This window comes from Marmota flaviventris, chromosome 11, assembly GCF_047511675.1.
Source record: "Marmota flaviventris isolate mMarFla1 chromosome 11, mMarFla1.hap1, whole genome shotgun sequence".
NCBI classification, from domain to species: Eukaryota; Metazoa; Chordata; class Mammalia; order Rodentia; family Sciuridae; genus Marmota; species Marmota flaviventris.
In genome coordinates this window covers 45,015,387-45,038,332 of record NC_092508.1, presented here as the reverse complement: position 1 = coordinate 45,038,332, position 22,946 = coordinate 45,015,387, and the positions used below count along the sequence as shown (strand labels likewise).

The window sequence follows — 22,946 nt, the reverse complement described above, 5'->3', positions numbered from 1 at the left end:
GACTCTAGGATTATTCCCAAAAGTTTAACATCCTTTTTGTTCAGTGCTTGTATTAGTCCATTTTCACCACTATTACCAAAAAAAAAAAAAAAAAAAAAAAAAAATACTAACAACTACAAAACTAATGTAGACAAACTTTTTAAAGAAAAGAAGTTTATTTAGCTCACAATTTTAAATGTTGAAAGTCCAAACAGCATGGCACAGCTCCTAGCAAGGGGCCTCTTTGACTGTGTCACTTCATGGCAGATGGTAGTGACAGAAGTACATGTGTGAATGAAAGATGACATCTCAAACCAAGCCCAAGAGAGAATCGGGAGTTGAGCTTGCTTTCATAACAACTCACTCTCAGGAGAACTACCTTAATCCCTTCCAAGGGCAGTCTTTTCAGCAGTAAGGACCTCCTAACAGACCACACTCCTTAAAGGTCCCACCACCTACCAATACTACCTTCCTGGGGTCCAACTCTGCAATAAATGTCCTTTGTGGGTAGGACATATTTAAATTTTATCCAAACCATAGTGGTGCTTATATAGCCAATTTCTTAGCCTCTTCCTAAGGTCAGGAACCAAGGATTCTACTTCATATTTATCAATAAATATAGAGATTGAGGGCACCATAGCACTTAGATAACAAATCAAATATTTGTTATCAACAGAGTGATTATAAATAAGCATGGTTCACACAAATTATTAAAACACTGCTGCTGGATAAATTTTTAACTCATTTGGAACTCCCTTCATGGAAACTTGAACAAATGTGTTGATCAAAAATGTCACCACAGCAGAAAGAAAAATATTTTCTTAGCAAATACACAGTTTCATTAGAGGTCATTCTACTAAAAACATTTGGTTCAGATGTCTGGTTTCTGCTTAAGCTATTCTGTATCGATGCTGTTATATACCTATCAGAAGTTCTCTTTACAAAAATCTTCAGCTAGCTGTATTTCATATTGGCATCATTTCTATTTTTTTCTGTTTTCGGTGTCTAAACTGGCACTTATAAAGTAGGGATATTTGGCCAATTATGTCACTGAATGTTAAACAAGCATTATTTTTTTTCCTTCCAAAAGTCATTTTTGGTTCTTGCCCTGTCACATAGCACACAGCCTGGAATTACATTTGTTTTCATCTCTGCACTGATTCCAGCTTACAGGGTTACCAATTTCTTTGCAAGTAAATTTTTAGTTGGGTAAACAAAAAAGCTCTTCATGCTTATCTGCAACTTTCAAGAATAAAAAATACGTAAAAATAAACTCTAAACTTCTACACCATTGAATTATACTTTCCCCGATTACTGCCTGCCATGGGATGGTCTTACTGAAGTTTCTAAGAACAAAACACCAAACACAAATGACTTTCATATAGTGTAGAGTATTCATGGTAAAAACTGTCCTCCTCCTTTCACTTTCTCCTGTCTATACTTTACAATTAAAGACTCTGACTGAATGCTGAAAAATGTAGGTTCTCTAACACCCTCTGCATTATTTGACATTTTTTCCATCTGTAATCTAAAGTTCTTAGAATATGTACATCAAGTGTACATATTCCAGCCAGGCGCAGTGGTGCACACTTATAATCCCAGAAGCTCAGGAGGCTGAGGCAGGAGGATCCTGAGTTCAAAGCCAGCCTCAGCAAAAGTGAGGCACTAAGCAACTTCATGAGACCCTGTCTCTAAATAAAAATAGGGCTGGGGGTGTGGCTTAATGGTTGAGTAGCCCTGAATTCAATCCCCAGTACCACAAAAAAAAAAAAAAAAAAAGAAAAAGAAAAAAGAAAGAAAGGAAGAACAAAAGAAAGAAAGTGTACATATTCCACAAATTATATAACCTTACATATAGTGTAATACTACTATTTACAAAGTCAGAAAACTAAATATTAATATTAACAGAGTATAGACCATTGGTCAGCACAAAAAAAACCTCTAGTCTTACCACTATAAGTAAATCTCTTTATTGTTGTGATTTGGTAACACTTGAATTTTTAACAGTCAATTAAGGACGGGTACAAGGGTAAAGCTGATGTCATCCAAAAGAACGGCACATTGTCTAGTTAGGAAAGGAGACATTATATATTTTCATCGTTATGGTTTAGATCTGGAATATCCCCCAAAAAGCTCATGTTGAAAGCTTGGTTCACAGTGTAGCAAGGTTCAAAGGTGGGACTTTTAGGCAAAGATAGGGACATGAGAGCTTTGTCCATTAGTGGACTAACCCATTTGATGGAGTAATCCTTTGATAGCTGAATGGAGTACTGAGATGGGGGACATAGTTGGAGAAGGTAGGTCATAGGGTCAGGGATATGCTCTGGAAGGGTTTGTCTTCTGGTACTCATGCTTGCTTGCTTCCTCTTTCTCTCTCTTCTCCCTCTTTCTACCTCTCTACATGCCAAAATACATCTTTCCTCTTCTAAGTTGTTCTTGTTAGGTATTTTGGTCACAGTGATGAAAACCTGACCATTCCCAATTTATAAAAATGATACCGATAATTTTCATGCAATATTAGAACAAAAAGAAATAGGGTAGAACAGTTGCTCATAAAAGGTATCCCAGTATATGTAATTTAATATAATTGATGGATTAAAATAATTAAGGCAATAAAAATAGTTTATGTATGTAGACATGAATTATCATAACTGCCCATCTTATAACATAAATATATTACCTTCATCTGAGACTATAACAACCTCTTTGTTTCTTTGTTCTAGTATCAAATACATAATATCTAATCTCCTTAAGGCTAACCCCACTACCTTTCCACCAAACATGTGCCCTGCTATAAAATGGTCAACTCCCATCCTCCTTTGTCTCTCCTCAACATATTCCTCTGCATGGTGCTCTTTCCTGAAGCCTATAAACATCTCACTGTACCACCTGATAACAAATTTAAACAAAAATCCTTACTTGACTCTAAATCCTATTCCAACTATGATTTAATATCTCTTCTTCCTTTCACACCTCACTTTCTTTATTAATAGGGAAAGAAAAAAAATGCCTATACTTTCCACCTCCACTACTAATACATACTGAGTTTTTAATCAATGGATAAATTATCAAAACTATAATAACTAATATCATTATACATTCCATCCCATGCCCCAAGGCATTAGAGCAGTTGTACTTCCTCACAAAACAATGCTAACTAAAGTTTCTGAGAACTTCTTCATGTATTTTTTTTCTATCTACATGTCATCCACTTGCTCTTCTCTTGTCTCATTTCTGCTGATGGCTACACATCCATCATTTATGTTCTGGGTTCATCTCCTGCAGGAAACCAAGCTATGTTCCCATGGGTGAGTGAGATCCTCCTCCTAAGCCATCCCTTTCATTATATTTATTGTACTGTGGTACAGCCATTGTTCATATCTTATCCCTCTCACATAGATTCTTTTAATATGGGATAGTGTGTTAATCATTTTTGTGTTCTTATGTCTTGAATAAAATCACAGTAAATAAAATGTGGCAGAGGAAGTGATGACCAACAGGTACTAAGCTGTACTTAGACGGGAGTAAGAAGCTCTGATGTTCTCTTGCACGGTAGAGTGAATATAGATGGCAAAAAGTTATAAATCAGGTGCAGTGATGCACATAAGTAACCCAGCTACTGGGGAGGGTGAGGCAGGAAGATCACAAGGTTGAGGTCAGCCTAAGTAACTAAGCAAAATATATTTCTTTTGATCTGGATGGTCCAAAATCCAGGTACTTCTCTTGGTTAATTGTCAGTTCATTGCCTAATTACATTACTCAGCCTTGCCTAAATTGTTATGTATGTAGCAATAAACTAAAAAATATGGAACCAACTTTCATATAGATACTAGTGTCTTTTTTGACTAAAGCTGTATCAAAATAAAAATAAATAGAACTTAGAGTATAGATCAGCAGTAGAGGTTAGCATGTGGGAAGTCCTTGGTTCCAATCCCAGTACCACCACCACCCCTCACCAACAAAAAGAAAAGAAAGACAAAAGAAATTATTTTGAATGTTTTTTTGCCACAAAAAAAGCGGTACATGTTTACTCTGATTACATAATATATGCATGCATCATGATACTCCATTAATATGTACTATTCTGTGACTTTATGTATCAGTTAAAAATAAATTTAATTTAAAATAGGAAAATTATAAAATTAACTTTTCCTCTCAATTAGTAATGAATTAAATACTTCCAAGTGGTTTTTTTTTTTTTTTTTTTTTTTTTTTTTTGTGGTGCTTAGTTAAAAACAAAGACACTAAATATAATTAATCTATATGAAAGTCGGTTCCATATTTTTTAGTTTATTGCTATGTATATAAAAATTTAGGCACTGGGATTGTGGCTCAGTGGTAGAGTGCTCGCCTAGCATATGTAAGGCACTGGGTTCAATCCTCAGCACTACATAAAAAATGTAAATAAACAAAATAAAAGTATTGTTTCCATCTACAACTAAAACGAATTTTAAAAAAAAATTAGGCAAGGCTGAGTGATATAATTAGGCAATGAACTGACAATTAACAAAGAGAAGCAGCTAGATTTTGGACAATCAAGATCAAAAGAAATATATTTTTCTTGAACTATTATTCATAAACATGGATTAGTCATTGATATGCTTAGTACTGGATCTGGATCTAACTTTCTCAGTTTGAGAGTCTTTGTCCTCAATTGTCACATGATATAACTAAAGTCAATGGTATTTGTTACATAAGTGAAACCACAACAATGGACAATGCCTAGAAGGATCTATTAAACACTAAATGTACTGGAAGAAGAGGTGTTATTTATTATTTAATGAAAAAAGAGCAAAGGTATATAGGATATTTCAAAAGATTTCAAAGCATATGCACATTAGTCTTGGAAGAATTGAAGGATTTCCATGTAAAGGAGAGAATGGAATAAGATAAGGGAAATAATAGAGTTAATGCACAGAAATGATTCCACTCAGCTGTCCCCTCTACGAGCCTTCCCTGAGCTCCCAGCCCAGCCCTTCACCTCTGAGGCAGTATGTGACAGGGACATCTTCCAGGGCCCCATCTCCATCACAGCACAGACCACAAAGTCTTGTGCTGGTCTTAATTGTCTCACCTTTACTAGATGATTAACTCCTGGGAGGAAAGGGTTAAATATTTTTTTGCATCTTTCAGAACAGTGCTTAATAAACAGTACATGTTTGTGGAATTATGAATAAATGAAAGTAATCATCCATAGGTTGCAGGGCAGGGTGGGGGGAAATACTTCTCTGTAGGAAGTCACAGAAGTTGAAGTCATTATCATTTGAGATACAGCATCATTTCTTTGAATAAAATGCCAAATTCTTAAGAATAATTCAAAGAAATTCTAATGTACTGACATAATTTTATAAGGAATTGTGATGACAGAATGGGATTTATATTCCCCAAAGAAATAAATTTCTGTCAAGTGCATTAAAGTGACCAAATACATCTCACTTGGTGAAGTATACATTCAGCCAGAACCTGGTAGTTTTTGCCCATTGGAATCTCTCATTTCATGTGGATGTGCACATTTTAGTTGTATGCTTTGTTTTTAATATCATCAGGCTTTTAATCCAAATACTTCATGCACTTGAATTAGACACACACACTACTTATAAAGACCTTTTTAAGAGAGAGGAATAGGGAGTCTTGTTTTCTGCTCAGAATGCTAAGAAGTGAAATTCTAGAAGGACTTGGGAACATAGATGTTTACACGAATCATTCAATATTGGTGAGGGAAGGAAATGGGAGAAAGAAACACAGAAATGGAGTCGCACCTTCCCTGAAGGAAAGGGAGGGCAAGCAGCATACTCCCAAAGTTTTGTGCTCAAGAAATGTCAGTGGAATAAATCAAACCTTATAAATAGTCATGTTACATACAAATCCCTCAATAGACTTCACTGTAATGAAAAATAAGAGAAAAATACAAAATAAGGAATCAAGAGAGTGTGAGAAAACCCATGACCACTTATTTATAACATTTCTTCCTCTGTTCCTCCTCCTTCTCTTGCTCTTGTATAATTATTATTATTTATTGATGATAGTGAAATAAAGGTTAGTGGGTTCACCTTCAGGAATAGACAGAAGAGGTAAAATCAAGGGAAAGTGTAAGTTACAAGAACTTAAGAGAACTCTATAGAGTAAAGGAAGTGTCAAGTGCTTTGATTTTGATGGTCTTTACCAGCCTATACTGATTTATCAAGATCTGTAGGACCACACATCTAAAAATGAGGTTTTAATAAGTGCAAAGTATACCTCAATAAACATCACTTTAAAAATGAAAAAAAGAAGAAGAAAATAACAACATTTAACGGGTTCATTAGGATGTTTGGAAAAATAAGCAGTGTTTCTACCACAAAGACAAATTTATTATCTATAAAGAAAAGCATGCATATATTGAACTTTAACATAGTACCACTCTAAAGAACATTTAGGGAACTTTAGTTTTATTGTTATGATAGTGTAATACATGATATGTTTACATATTTTCTTTCTAATTTGAAAATTCCAACTTAACCTGAAACCTATAAAACATATTATCAGATTATTTTAGATTTTTTTCCCATAATCATTTCCTATTTTACCTAGAAACATTGTGTGGAGCCCTTTGCTGAAAAGCAGCTCATTTTATAAGGTTATAAATTGGGAGTTATGTTTCTTAAGTAAACTATATTTAGGGAAATAACTATAAACCTGGATCCAAATTTTAAATCCTAACTGAAAGGTGAACAAATCTATTACCCACAGATATTATGAATGATTCCTCCAACTATTATACAATGTACTTGAGATTCTCCATAGTATTCTTTTATTTGTTTTAATTAGTTACACATGACAGTACCATGATCTTGACATATCATACATTTGAATCAGATGGGGTATAATTTCTCATTTTTCTGAGTGTACAAGTTGCAGAATCACATTGGTCATACAGTCACATATATACATACAGCAATAATAATGTCTATTTTATTCTGCTGTCCTTCCTATCCCCCCTTCTCCTCCCCTCCCCTCCCATCTCTTCTCTCTACCCAATCTAATGTGACACACTTCTTTTTTTTTTTAATAACACAAATCTGACCTATGTAAATTTATGTAAATATTCCATAGTCATAGACTTTCAGGGCCTAAAGTGGCCCTGGATAATATATCCCAAGTTTTACAAAGGAAGAAACTGAGGCCCAGAGAATTTAAGTCACTTCCCCCAAATCACCAAGTTAGTCCATGACAGAGCTGCAATTAGAATGCAGATTTCCTGTGTTCTGGTCCAGTTTTAATTTAGAAGCTTTTCATTAAAATTATTTCAACAATTCATTCATGAAAGAAAGTAACAGTATATTTACTTGAAGCCCTCATCTCTTTAACTGCATGTTTCTCTCTGCCCAAGTAAAGAGTCTTAAAATATACCAGAAAGTAGACAGGCCTGAGAGAAGACGGGCCCTTTGTCTAAACACCTGGCTCAGATTGCTGGGGACATTTGTCACCAGTTTAAACTTCTTGCTCCAAGTCACCTTCTGACCCAAGGAAAAGAGATACAATGCCACAAACAGGCCCTGAGTGCTGGACTTGGATTTTGAGACTGGCTTCCTGAGGAGAGATGAATTAGGGAAAAGTAATAACAATAGTGGATTCAGCCTTCCGCCAGGAAGCTACATTTTTGCTCATAGAAAGACTGTGTCCATCTGCTTTGTTTATCCTCAAGTCAAAGCCTCTATTCTTTTTTTTTTTCCTATTAAATCCTGATTGGGGACTTTGGGAGGTGTTCTAGGTTGTTATATAAAAAGGCCATTTTACTTTATTCAAGGTTTTAAACTTTTAAAAAATGAACAGCTTTACTTTCCTTAACTTCTATGAAGAATCTTGTGTTCTTTTGAATTATTCATATGACTATTTACTTCAAAGAACAAATTTATTTTGCATCTAGCTGAGTGTTCATCCTAGCAGTGAATGCTAAAATAACAACAGTGTTCTTATGCAGGAATTTACATCTGACAAATGAAACTATTTGAACTTATAAGATAGAAAATTATAAAGAATTATAAGTGAGAGAATTAAGGCTATAGTACTTACAAGCAGTTTATAAGGGAAGAATCAGGACTTCATTCCAGTCATCTGACTCAGGTTTAGGCTACTGGAGTCTCTTGCCAGATTGAGTTAGTTTAGGCCAAGTGAACTCACATAGCTGCCTACTCCCCACTGGCCTCTCAGGGAAGGTGCACGCCATCCCTCACAAAGCATTGCCTGCAGGGTCAAATAAGTCTAGCATGACATCCTTAAAAAGCTCAGAAAAGTAAACAGAGGTTTTATGTATTGGGCATAGCTCCACCTTTTTCAAACAACTGAGCCAAAGTGCAAACAATTGATGAAAAAAATCTTTATATCAGAAAAAAATAATTAAATTAAATGGGTATACATAATGTCAAGTGTGTGAAATGCATCCCAATATCAAAGTGTAACTTTCAGGGATTTTGCAGGTTTGCTTTTCCTGACTTGCTTTGTGAATAATCAAGAGTTTAGCACAAGCTTATCTCAAAGGAAAAAAACAGGAGATTAACAAAAATTCATTATTACCATTTCAAATTTCCTAGTTATACTCCTTGCACACACTCCCCCCTCCCTGGTTTTGCCCCAGGTACCTGGGATTCACTGCACCCCTATCCTTCCTCCTATCAAGCCTAGTAATTGGTCTTATAGAAATTATTTCAGTTATGGAAGAAACTATCAGTAATGGCTCAATCAGGGAACCCATCCTTAAAGTACTAACAACGTCAACATTTCCTAGTGCCAATAAAGTAGGAAGCATTTAAAGTATCAAGCATGTTAAATTGTTAAATTGTTCAATATGAAGAAGAAGAAACTGTATCTCAAAGAAGATTAATAACTTGCTCAAGGTCACAAATTTAGCAAAGGACAAACTCCAGGAGGCAACTGTGAGACTCCAAAGACACTGGCTTTGTTAACTGCTTTTAGAAAGTAGATGGAAAGGGAGTTCTAAAATGAAGGAATTGCAAATTATTAAAAAAAAAAAAAAAAGTGAATGTTTTTTGAAATGGTAATGGTTGGGAACTCAAGGAATTTCCCAGGGTCAAAAGAAATTGAAATGGCACTGGTTGGGAACTCAAGGAATTCCCCAGGGTCAAAAGAAATCTCACTGCTGAGTCAACATCCTACTCCCACTGTCTGTAGACCTAATTGATAGTATCTTTGCCATTGGCCCAAAAGAATAAAGATGTATCATTTTGGCACCTTTTATTTAATCTGAATTCATTATCTTTCAGATATGTAGAATTTAAAAAATAGAAGTCAAAGGGTAAAAATTGAGAGATACCAAATTCCTTGAAATTCTCTGAAAAATCTTACAAGACATCATAAAGGTATAGTCATAAGGAATTAGCAGGAAGCCTCACAGATGCTATGGGAGCCAACTGTCAGCTGGAATTGTCTGCATACTGCCACTTAATGCTTTTCATGCCCTCTTTCCTATCCTCCACATCCTGTTGATTGCCACAGAGGCATGAGGTTTTACTCAAGTATAACTTGAAACTTGCTGTAAAAAGCCCTTAGAAAGAACATACAGATTTAAATTTTTTTAAGTTACCTAAGCAGAAAAGGGAAGGCATTGACCTTGCAGACAGGGAGAGAAGGAAAGAGATGGAATGGAAGTATCAATTCTGAAATGGTTCCAGGGAATTTGTCACTTGGGAACAACTCCTTAAAGTTCAGTTGGCCGTGATAGGTGACTTTGGACATATATGATGTGGCAATTTAGGATTCTATTCCAAAGAAACTCAAAAGTCCTTTTCAGAAACAGTGGGAATCTGATGAGCAAATTTCAATTCTGAATATACTAGGCAGCTTTCAGTTCCTATTAGAAATAGAATTGAAGGGATTATAATGTTTCTATTGTGGAACCCTCCAGGAATAAGTGCTCAGCATCTATGACCATGGAATTTTATCCTCTTATAGGTGAGCAGAGCACTTCTGGGATACTGGAGTTTCTATCCAGAACCAGGTCAGCTGATGCTGATGCCAGAGAATATTGAGGAAAACATCCTAAAAGACAAATTACCATATAATGCGCTCACATTTCAAGGAAGTAATGTTATTAAAACTGTGCACTGGAGCAATAACTACAGAGGGCATGTGGAGTGCCTTAGTTACCTATGGAGTAGGAAAGAAGTGGATACCCAAGAAGTGTGTTTTCACAGAAGGTTAAGGAGAAGTCTGTAATCTAAGGCAAAATTTGAGAAAGTGACATCCAGATGGAGCTGCCACAGTGTGTGACCCTAGAAAGGGAAAGATGACCTCAGAATCCTGAATGCCTTTCCCTCCAATAGAAATGAGGTTGAGAGTATATTTATCTAAAATAATTAATTAATTAGTTAATTAAAATAAGCCATCTATTTCTAGATTACTTCCCTAGAACTGGTCATCAGCACGAGGCAGCTCAAGTGAGCAAGTTTATGAAACATACTATTTATATATTAAATATATTACGATATTATAAAATGTGCTATTTAATTTTAGTTTGTCATCCTCCAGATACTCAAACCCAAACACCCTCAGGGGCCCTTGAAGTATATTTATTGATTTAGCATTCTAGAACTAATTGTTTCAGTTGGTCTCATGTAAATGAAAATTCTTACATTAGAATCTCTCACTTGCCTTGAAATGTTTAGTGCCCTTCTGTCCTCTCAAAGCAAGCAAAAGTCTTCTTTGCTGAAATATCAGAAGTTCTGTGTTTACAACCAAAGACTGAGAAAACTTCTGTGCAGTTTATCTTTCCATGGTAGATGCTTAGCCTCACCTCCACCAATCCAGCCTACCAGAATTCTAGCTAAAAATTTAGTCCTAACATGAGAAAGACGATTTAATAATAGCATAAGAAACTTGATGCTCTGAATTAAACTATAACTTGTCGTTTCTTCAATATAAAGCTCTAAAAAGAATGAAAAAGAAAAAGCTTAAAAATACTTTCAAATTAGCATAAATGAATCTGATATGTTCTTTCTTCTCAGTAAAAAAAAAAATAGCAGATATTAGTTCTTGAGATAAATGAAAATACTAAATCTCTATAAATAAGTTTTATTTGCTATGGAAACTGTCCATAAATTCAGAATTCCATAATGAGAAAATGTAAGGATGATGACCACACAATGACCATATTGAATATCAAAGATTTAATTTAAAATGGCATGGTTACAAGTACCTGGTAAAATTATCTCTGCATCTCTCCTCCCATGTTAAACTCATCCTTGTTTTTTAAGTTGCAAATCTATAAAGAAAGCAAAGTGCTCCAAAGTAAGGAAAGTGTATAAATCATGTGGCTACATGCTACACCATTTTCTGCTTTCTGGAGTCAATTCACAAGAATCTCCTGGGAGTAGAGGGAGTGAAATAAATTAACAGCCTTTGGAAAATGAAGCGATTTGCTGCAGAGCCTGGGAAAAGATGGTCACCCCCACTACTGTATCCAAATAGTCCTGGGAGCTGCCTTGTAAATCCCTGTGCAGTGAAGCAATTCCTCTCATTTCGCATGCAGCCCAGAGCAAGCAGAGTGGAAAATAAGCCTCCAATTTTTAATAGAGACTTTTATGATTATCACACTTTCATAAAATAAACTCTGAAGCAAAGTTGGTAGACAGGTGTGAGGTAGCACTGGGACATGGAATGGGTCATGCTTGGTTTGCACACACTTTGGGAACAGTCACAGGGAACTAAAGGCATGTGGGGTGTGAAATAGGAGAGACTATGATGCTTCAAAGCACAGGGACATTAGAAGTGTCCAGGAGGAAGAGGGCTTTGCTTTTACTTTCTTTTTTTCTTTTCAGTAGTAAACCAACATAAGAAGACAATACAATATATCCCTTCTATCCAAGTAGCAAAAATTTTAAGAAAATTTAAAAGAATCATTAACACAAAAAGTATTGATATACTTTCAAAATAAATAGTAGATAAAATTTGAATTTGAGTTCTACACTAAACTTTAATCTCTTTGAGAACAAAAGTTATTGCTTTACTTCTATATTATTTAACATGTTGGTTCTCCTAATCAACCCAACAAGCATTTGTTATGTTTGCTATTATTATTAAGTAGTAATGTAATAATATGAAATACATTGACTAAGCCCATTCTTTTGTGGGGAGCCACACTAACATGAAGGTAGTTTATACACAAAACTATCTCCATAATAACATTTGAGGTAAATATTGTTAATCCAGTTTTATGGATGAAGAAATTAAGACATGGTGAAGTCAAGAAAAATGTCCAAGAATATGCGAATATACTTTGCAAAACCTGAAACTGAATTCTGTTCACTCATACTTGAATGATAGGAATTGTGGAGAAAATTTTTCTCAGATTTTCACAAATAGTCATCAGTTGGCATTTATGCAGAAAACAGCTAAACAAAATGAATTTATGGAATTGGCCTTATCTCCCAAGAAAAATAGCATCTGTTAACATCAGCACACATTAAGCCTTTTGAGAACACACACTGAAAGGAAAGGGGATACTTACTGTAGACTAGAACCCTCTAATTTATTAGGGAATAGAAGATTTGAAATACCACTTGAAGGAAAAATGCCAATAGGCAGAAAGAAGCTGAAATTAGAAGGATGGGAGTACCCAATTGCAAAAATTAGATGTGGGAACAGTAAAAAAAATAGCTCTGGTCTGAGAAAGGATACTACACAGTGTGCAACCATTAACAGTGCTAAGTAACAATAAGAGCTATAATAATGGTTATTTGGTTAGAGGGGAGATGATCACAAATAGCCTTGAAAGTCAGCTGGATGATTCTGGCATTCTAGGTTTAACAAAAAGTAGACATGCAAGGATTTCGTGTCAACATGGTGTGCTAAGTATGATGCAATAGAAAAGTCTGATTAAATTATTAAACTGGGGATTGACCTGAGAAAAATAGGTCTTAGAAAGACAAATCTGGCAGGAACATGTAAAATGAATCCATGGAAAGAAAGCATTCTCAACAGAATATGGTTTATGTAGTGAGGAAGTGTACTGAGTTTTGCAAGATGGTAAAGGAGGAACAATTAGATCAAAACTAATGAGAAGTGTTAGCTCTGAGTGGGATCTGGACAGAGATTTTTTTAAAAAGCAAAAGTGTGTGTGTGTGTGTGTGTGTGTGTGAGTGTGTGTGTGTTGGGAGGTGAGCACTATAAAAATTCTGTACTTGGAGGCAAAGAATAACAACCAATGTAACTAAAATTCTAGAAATGGGCCACATCAAGGACAGTCATTTATGCCAAGCTAAGATGCTTGAACATTATTGTTTGGTAAAGTTTCAGGAGCCAGAGAAGGGTTTAAGGAAGGTCAGACTTTAGTTATATATCACACTAGCTGCAGATGGAATGTGCAGATGGGAAGGGGGTCACATAAGAGGCAAGGAGGTCAACTCCTATGCTACTGTGGTAATCCAGCGATTGATGAAGATGGCCTGAACCACATTGTAGAAGAGATGAAGTAGAGGTGTTTCATAAATGTTTATCATGTAAAATTGTAGAGCTTAGGGACTGCTTAGAATTTTACTGATTGAATGTCCAGATTGGATGATGTTGCCATTATCTGATATAGATCTACATAAGAAAAATGACCCAGCCTTACAGAGAAGATTATTAATGGAGTTTTGGATACATTAAACTTGAAATGGTTCGGATTATTTAATATATTCTTGTGAAGTTCATGCCAAAGATCAGAACTGAAGAGATTTGATATTTATCTGCATTTAGCTGTGAAGCAAGACTGACAGTGTGTGAGATTCCTGGAGAGCTTAGGAAGAGCCCATCCAGAGAGAACCAACAAACCTACGAACATATGAATAGCAAAGTGCTAAGGGAGGAAAGAGGGTAAGGAACCCATGGATGAAGCTAAGAGGGAAGGGTCAGAGAGGTGGGGAAGAATCTCTGGCATACAGGATTTCCCAAGAAAGCTGGACCAGTCGATGCTACCAAATAAAGGAGAAAGGCCTGATGAGATACCGAGAAAGCAGCCCCCTGGAAGAGCACAATGCTAACCCTCGTCCTACCAGATCAACTTAGGTGGAATGGAGGGTCCAGAGTCAAGAGTACAAGAGTCAGAGTGAGGCCATGGGAAACAGGGACAGATGGCTATAACGGTCCTTTAAAGCAGGTGGACTAAGGAAAAAGATAAGTGAGAGCTAGACATGGGCCCTGGCAGAGAGCAGCACTTGTTTGCAGATGAAATGGAGGTAGACGAAGGAAAGAGAGTATTTCAATTTATAGAAATGAGAGCTCAATTGGGACAGCAAGATCCTCAATGAGATGAGCACAAACAAAACATTGGAGAACAAATTCAGAAGGTACTTCAGAACAATTCAAAGAGTTAGTGAAAATTTTTATAAAAATATGTACTAGGGTTTTTATCTATGATGATTGAAATAGATTGCCCTATCAATTTCTGTGTCTCGGTTACTCTCAAATTACCTTTGGGTAAATTTCCCAAGCGATCCTCATAAAAGTCCCATCAGATTGACACAAGTGAGTACTATTTCCTTAATTTCAATGGAAGCCAGGTGCAGTGGCACAGGCCTATAATCCCAGAGACTCAGGAGGCTGAGGCAGGAGGATCACAAGTGCAAAGCCAGCCTCAGCAACTTAACTATTGAGGCAATTTAGCAAGGCCCTGTCTCAAACTACAAAACAAAAGGGCTGGGGATTTGGCTCCATGATTTAGTGCCCATGGGGTACCAAAAAAAATTTTTTTTCAACGTGAGGATGTGAAGGCCCAGTGAAGCTAAAGGACTCTGCAGGTTGCAGAGCTGCTAAAGAGAACGATGACCAGGACCCAGGTGTTTTCTTCTGTGAGGTTTGGACAAGGCTTTCTGTACCCGTGAAACTACGTAGACTACTACAAGGCTGTGGTCCTATGTTGAAAGTCGAGTTTCCACCAACAATGTAGTTTATTGTTACCTTAAAACTGAATTCATGCTGGTACAGTGGCTCATGCGAGTAATCCCAGTGGTTCCAGAGGCTGAGGCAGGAGGATTGCAAATTCAAAGCCATCCTCAGAAAGCGTGAAGCACTAAGCAACTCAATGAGACCCTTTCTCTAAATAAAATATAAAATAGGGCTGGGGGGGGCTGGAGTTGTGGCTCAGTGGCAGAGAACTTGCCTCACACATGTGAGGCACTGAGTTTGATCCTCAGCATCACATAAAAATAAATAAACAAAATAAAAATTTAAAAAAATAGGGCTGGGGATGTGACTGAGTGGTTAAGCGCCTCTAGGTTCAATTCCCGGTAATTAAAAAAAAAAAAAAAAAGCTGAATTCACAATTCTGATTAAATAGACATCCCAAATAGAGAAAGAAAAAAAGAAAGAAAATAATGAGACTCTTTCTCCTTTCCAAACCTAAACTTTAAAAGAAAGTTTAATATTATATCAGAATGTTATGGGGACCAAGTTCCATTCATTTATTAATGTTAATAATTAATTTATTAATGTTGCTAACATTACTGCTTTCTCTGTAGAAGGCAAGACATGGATAAGGGAAACAATGTTTTACTGGAATTTCTCTGACACACTATTCCTTAGACAATTCATTCAATATAAGATGGAACCATCTTGATTTCTTTTGAAGATTTAGTTGTGAGTGTATCAATAAAATTAAATTAAAAACCTAAGGCTGCCAATATGGGTCATACCTTTAAAGCAAAAATTCCCACAGAATTGACTGTCCCTACCCTATACAAATATCAAGAATAGATTGCCTTGTAAATATAGAATATGACCATTCATCCATCTAACATGAAATTTAGATGAGTGCATGAAATTTATATAGAAAGAAACATAAAGGAAAACTAACTTGTCAGTATCTTCTTAACAATTCCATTTGAGCCCAGAAAACTTTTTCAAGCTGTAAATTTTATAGTTAAAAAAAAATCAAATACCTCACATTTATTAGTAAATTGAGAATGTCTCATGTCACATCTTTGAGGAAGTTTCCAGTTTCAGGGATATAGACCATATAGAATATTATGCCAAAGAATTAATCATGTCATTAACTCTTAGATAGACTTGTTTTGTATAACCTTGTGCAACTTACCCAAATGTATATCTTACATTAATTATTCACAATTCTAATATTTTCCCCTACCATTACTAGCTCTCTCAAATGTAAGCCTAAACTTTTCAATTTTGTGATCTCAGAGCTCCATAAGTTGGTAGTCCCTGTTCCAACATCTTTCAAAGGCCACACAAGGCCAGTGATGACACATGAATTATCCTTCAACCTGGGCCAGGCTGAATGCTTAAAAGAGATTTCATTCTCTGACCACAGATACATGATTCCAAACTTGTAAGTCCCAGCTTCTCAAACCAAATCTTCCTCCTGTTTTTGCACACACACACACACACACACACACACACACACCATCCTGCATTGTGTGCATGTCTAGAATGATCAGCACCATGAATGTCAGGCCTATGGTGACAGTGCTGAAGGTGTGAAGAGCAGGAAGAGACAGGGAAGGTTGAAGACAAAAAGTATACATTCACCTAGAAACACATTTGCTAATGTACCTCCTTTGCAGAGTAGAATGGTAGACCTAACCCACCTTGAGGGGCCTTTGGGTCTTGGCTGTTTCTCCAGAAATTATGGTGAATTTGCAATGGTTTACCTACACACTTCAGTCACCATTATGAGTAAAGGGAATGACTAGTAAGTGAGACATCACCAAAATCTCAGAGTGTAGTTTCGGAACATAGAAGCCAAGGGGACTACATCCAGAGCAAAAGAAGGTTAGTCAGAGATTTAATATAGTGGTTCCCAGTGTGAGTCAGAGCTCTCTGTAGAGCTTTGAAAATATAAAGATTCTTAGCCCACATATGTACCTACTAAATCAGGATATTTAGACAGAACCTATATAGGTAACAAGATCCCCAGTTATGCAGTCAACTCAACACTGATCTGTGGATTACTTACCAACCAACCTGAATCATGGTTAAAGCATACACTGCATTGTTCAATATAAAAAATTCCACTAAATCTATCGGTCTACCAGTCAACATATGTATACTCTTCAGAATAAAGCTTCACTTTCATTTGGACGAAAGTTCTAAATACATCTAAATTTACCTGAAGAGAAGTAGGAAGCAGAAAAAAAAAATGCAGCCTATTATTTAAGTGCCAGTGACTCTGGCTGGCTCTGTAGTCTGCTCAATAATAACTAATAACCAGAGTGCATCTGGCCACTCAAGGATATTCTGTTCATTCAAACTACAAGATCCTTTCCAATTAAAGTGGGCAACACATATGCTCATGGCCAGAACTAGAGTTGCCTCCTAATAAATATTCTTCCTCATAGCCTACATAGCAAAATTCTATTTAGTGGCATACATTGCCAGTTCTGCCCAGCTAGAAGGCTTTATTTCCTAGACTACCTTAAAATTTTGTGTGACCATAGATTAAATTCTGGCCAATTATAAGTTTTAAAAGACTTAAAAGTCTCAATTGTTTAAAAGGATGGGGTCACAGCCTTTAGCTCCTCTCTCCTATTCCTCTTTTCACAAGCCTGGAAAGTACATGTAATGGCTGGAGCTCTAGCAGCCATCTAGGGGAATAAAATCAAAAACTATACCCTAGGGACAGAAGATGAGAAAGAGAAAAAAATTGAGTTCCTGAAGATTTTGTGGAATATGCCAGCATTTTACTAATTATTTAAAAGCTTCTTTTACATAAGGAAAAAAACCCCTCATATATACATACATATTTTGGAGGGGTTTAAACTACTACATTCTGATAAATACAGCTGGACTCAAATTAAAACAACCTTTATACAAGTCTGCATGTCCCATATGATCTACAATATCTATTTCAAGATTAATGAGTTTAAAATAATTTATGAGTAAACAAGTATGTTAAACTATGTATTCATATATTATACCTCTTTGAAATGATACCATTCAAGTACTAATGAATTTTAAGTCTCTGCTTCTTCATAGTGGGATAAATGACAGTTATAACACCATAAAATGCAAGAGATCATAATATAGAAAGGTCTGTGAGCCCCTCTTAGTGATGAAATTGACTTGGGGATAGAAGACCAGTGCAGGGTTGCAGTTTGGGTGTTGGGAATTTATGATCCATGAGCCAAATTTGGCACTCAGATGTATTTTATTTGGCTTATGTAATACTTTCTGAAAATATTAATTTTGAATGCTTAAAATGGACATGCATCTTCAGTTCTTCACAAGCTCTATCATCCCCTATTAATGTACAAATACTCACTTGCTTCACTTGTTTATATTACCTGCCTGGCCCCTGGAAGCACTGAAGTTTACAATATTGGAAATAAAATTATATCTCTGCACCATTCCTTCTCTCCATACCTCACTCAATGTTGAATGCAATGATCTAAGATTATTTTCTAAGATTAAGTGTGCCTACTTCTAATAATAAGAATGTATATAGTTCCCTAGATGTTAGACTTTTATTTTCACTATAAAAACTCTGGTATTTGCTCTTACAAAAAAACAAGTGTGGAACCTTCCAAAACCTCCCTACACACACACACACACACACACACACACACACACACACTTGAAAAGTTGACTTGGTCATCTTGACCCATTTATTTTTGCTATTTAATAGTTACAACTGAAGTTAGCCCAACTCCTAAACTTTTTCTTCTCAGTTTTTATGAATTAAACAAAAATCAAATCAGCTCTTAAATTTTATGGAAAAGTAGTACCATTTGGGCCTAAAATGCTTAAAATTTTTTTATTTACTTTGATGTTATTCATATGTATTTCCATCAGGCAGACATTGTGTTTATGTTTTACATTTCTAGAAAATAACCCCAGTAAAATATACCTTTAAGTCATAAAAATAAAAACTCATAAACATGCACTTACATACAATGACAGTTCTCTACATTTCCAAGGAAACATATTTGTATACAAAGTTAATACTATGGCTTAGTTATACCAAAAATTTGAAAAAAAAAAACATACTTTTTAAACATGCAGACCTTAGACATTTATTTTATTTATTTATCTAATTTTCTCTTCCTCAAATTCAAAAATCACATAGAGTTTCTAAATTCTGACAATTTTACTAATCTTGTAACATGCCTAGAGAGGAAAAATAAAGTATAGAAAGTATCCATAAAACATCAATAGACATCAAAATATTCATGGTAAGTACATACAATATGTAAATAGCTTGGAACTCACTGTACTCTGGACATTTTTCTGTATTATCCTTAATTAAGACCATAAGTACTCTTTTTGCTATTGAATTTTTATCACATGTATTAACGCAGGTCGATTAATAAAATAGAGGCATTTGTTCTCTATAAAATTTGATGTTTGGAATTCCAGTTTCTGTGCTATTTGATTATGTGGGGGAGAGGGGTTGGTTCAGGGTGGGGACTTCACTGCACCAAGCATCACATTCTTAACACCTATGCAAATCAGTAGTGAGGAAAAATAAGTTCTACCTATTTTTCAGAAACACCTACAGAGTAATTACAACTATTTAGAAAGTTTGTTTTTTTCTTTGTTTGTTTTTAACATATGGCCTCTCCTATATGCCTTTTGAAACATTTATTTATTCACATTCTCAATTATTTCTATGCCTTACAAATGTGACTAATTTTAAAATAAATTAAGGATGAAAGTTTAAAATTAAAGTTGGTCACTTTGGTGAGGGATTTCACAATCAGATTTTCTATTTCTATTAATTTTTCTATGTTTGTTCTCCTTTATCCTAACTTCTACTTTCTGTTCAATTACCTCCCCCATGCCTGCAAACAACACGTTTTTCATGCCTTTACAAAGAAACTCAAGCGTTTTTACTTTTTTACAAGTTGCCTCATTTTTTTTGAATCATAAAAAAGCAACATAAAAAATTCTAAGATTTTAGAAAAGTGCCCCCTCTATGGGACTCCTGACAGATTGTTGAATCTTCAACTTCAGATTTTTATTTTCTCTCTAAAAGTTTTCAGAACTTATGGTCTCTGCTACTTTTTACAAACATCTTTAGAGCAAAAGTACACAGGGGAGAGGAGCAAAAAAGAATATATAACACACACACACACATACAAGTATACACACACATATATATACAAATGAATACGGAGATTATGAAAGACTGTAACAAGAAAGGATAATGCATGTGCTGTTTTAAAAGTTTGATGTTTATGGTCATGAAACTCTGTAAGGGCCTATTAGAAGAGTACTGCATGTATTTGAAACTTCCACCCTCAAGAGTCAGGATTTAATAATTAATGAAACCAATTTAAAAATATTCTTATCTTCTCCTTTAGCCATGCAGTTTTGCTTAACCGTATATCCCAATCCTAACATATGCAAATCACATGGGGGGGGGGGGGATTCAGTAACCAGGCAAGCAAGATTTGTCTTTAAAAGAAAAAACGAAAAGCAAAACAGAACAAAAGCTTGTGTCTGTGGGGGAAAATGCCCATAAAAGTACTCCATGCCAAATAAGCTATATGTAAGGCATGCTGATTTCCTGCCTTCCGCCCTCCAACCGGCAACCACCACTGTCCTGATAATCAAGTCAGTGGGGTGGGAAAATACCACTGTTTAAGAAATCTGGCTTCTATCAGCCTCTATCTTGGAGAAATAAAGGAGACTCCCTTTCAGTATGCAGAAATAACTGTAAGATCACAAACAGAACTGGGAAAAAGAAGTTAAGTTTCTGTAAAGAGAAAAGAATGGGGAGCCAAAGACAAAGAAATATCAGAGCTATCGGAGTTCCCGCAGGGGTTTTTCTAAACAAAGAATTTTATGAAGCAGCTGAAGTTCCGTACAAGAAAGACTCCACCCTACCCAGCTTCTGCTGAGACTTTTCCCCGCTCGGAAAGCTCCAGCCCACAGAACAGACCTCTCTGCAAACTCAAGTGCCCTTCGCGCTCCGATTGAAGAAGAGTCTTTTAAACTGCCCACTCCCACACTCAAGCTAAGGAACCGATTCTGGGCTTTTCCCCCTCGAAGTAGTTAGCAGTGTCCCCTCCAAGGGCAGGTAGAGGCGCTCCCGATATACAAACATCCCCTTTCCCAGGTGCAAATCCTTCAGCCCCCTTCTCAAACTTCAAACCGAGCCTCCTCTTCATGCTCTTCCTGAGGCTTAACATTCCACCTCTGTTCCCAAACCGAGCAATAAACACCGCAAGCAAAGCAAAAGGCAAACTCACCATCCTGGCCTCCTTGCTGGGCTTTTATTGAGACAAATTGCCCTAATAAAACAGTAAGAATGAGGAGAGATCTTGCTTCCACCCAGTTTGCCATCATATCTAAATATTAGACATGTGGATCCTCCTGGGAGTGAAAAGTAGATTCTGGGATTATTGTAGCACCATGAAGGCAGCTGTGGGCTCTTCTTTCAGCACCAGCACCAGGGCAGCCTCAGCAATCCCCCTTTTTCAGCACCAGCTCCAGCACAGTCTGTGAAAACTTTTTTCAAGCGATGCAGCTTTAAATAGGAAGAATGCTGCCTCCACTTCTTTTCCTGCCCCCTTTCAGCTTGTTCAGGCTCATAACCATCCAGTGTCTGCCAAGCAACCGTCTGATTGATGGTAAACAACCGAATCAGAACACGCCTCTTGGTGCCTGAAACTGTCCCAATTTCATGTATGCTTTAAACACAGATGGAGCGAAATAACAGACACAAAACTTTTATTTCTCTTTCCTTTTATTTTTAAAGAAAGCCTGTTAGAGGAAAAGAATCCTATTCTCCCCTCCCTAAACCCTTTCTCCAGACTCACACCCCTTATTTTTTCCACTATAGGCTGAAAAAGAACATACAGAGGAAATGCCTAATTTTTGGCATTTGGGTAATTCAGGACTCTCTTCTCCACCTTAAACCTTTGAAGAGTCACATTTTAACCCTTTCTTTTGACTACACAGAAAGGATTCTTGTCTCCTTCTTAGATTGTGTTTCTTATCCCATACTCTGGAAGGGGAGTATTAGACTGAAGTCCAAGTAAAATCAGGTGAAAAAAAAAAAACAATTTTAGGCAAATGAATTTGAAATACATCATACTTCAAATTAAGTTCTTTCCATTTCTCTTAAGGGGCCACATCTGCAGGTTCCTCTTTCCCAGACAGTTTTATTGTGTAGAAAAATAATCTACTGAGCTCTTGCAGAGGAATGGGAAGAACGCTGCCTTTGGATGCAGAAAAGCTCAGTTCAAACACCAGATCTGCCACTCACCAATTTTGTAAACGTACACATAGTCCTTTATCTCTGTGCACTCCAATTTTCTTGTTTGAAAAAAGGGCTTTGCCCTGACGAGTGCTCAGGATTTGGTGACACTAAAATGAGTAATATATTATTAACTAAGTTCCAAATTGCAAAGAGCTGCATAAAAGTAGATGGTAGTGTTATCAACCCTGGACCAGCTTTTCAGGAAATATGGCAGAACCAGTTGCACGTGCCTTTTAAGACCAATATCTGTAAACTTATGAAAACCTCAGGCCTGTCAAGATCTTAGTGACCCTCGGTGTGTTCTTTATAATTGAACAAAAAGAAAGAATCAGAATGGATGCCCCACACACTATAGCGTAGTCAGCTACTGAGTAATGGTCAGACCCCCCCACCCAGGACAAGGCCAAGTAGTGGAGGGAGAGGATGACACAAAGGAAATAAAAAGCATGCCCATCACCTTCAAGGAACAAATGTAGATGCTGAGAAAATAAATTTGCATAAAACAAATAAATATGAGCCAGAGCATATACATATATGCAGAATGCATTAAGCACAATAGAAATATTGAGAAAAGAGAGTTTATAAAATGAGATTAGACAAGTTAGGAATTACTATATTTAAAAAAAAAATTTCCTCTATCAGCAACATGGAGGATTCTTTTTAAAATATTTTTAGTTGTAGGTGAACACAGTATCTTTATTTTGTTTATTTGGGTTTTTTTATGTGGTGCTAAGGATGGAACCCAGTGCCTCATACATGCTAGGCAAGCGCT

General features: G+C 36.2%; 1 protein-coding gene across 1 annotated transcript in view; it reads right to left on the bottom strand.

Moving 5' to 3' along the window:
• Nucleotides 1–21,491, bottom strand: part of Col5a2 (collagen type V alpha 2 chain) — a 135,192-nt gene extending 113,701 nt beyond the window's left edge. The window contains exon 1 of the mRNA XM_071618996.1: nt 21,162–21,491. Coding sequence (XP_071475097.1) covers nt 21,162–21,258 — 97 coding nt within the window. The 5' untranslated portion in view covers nt 21,259–21,491. The remainder of the gene's footprint in view (nt 1–21,161) is intronic.
• Between the last annotated feature and the right edge of the window lie 1,455 nt (nt 21,492–22,946).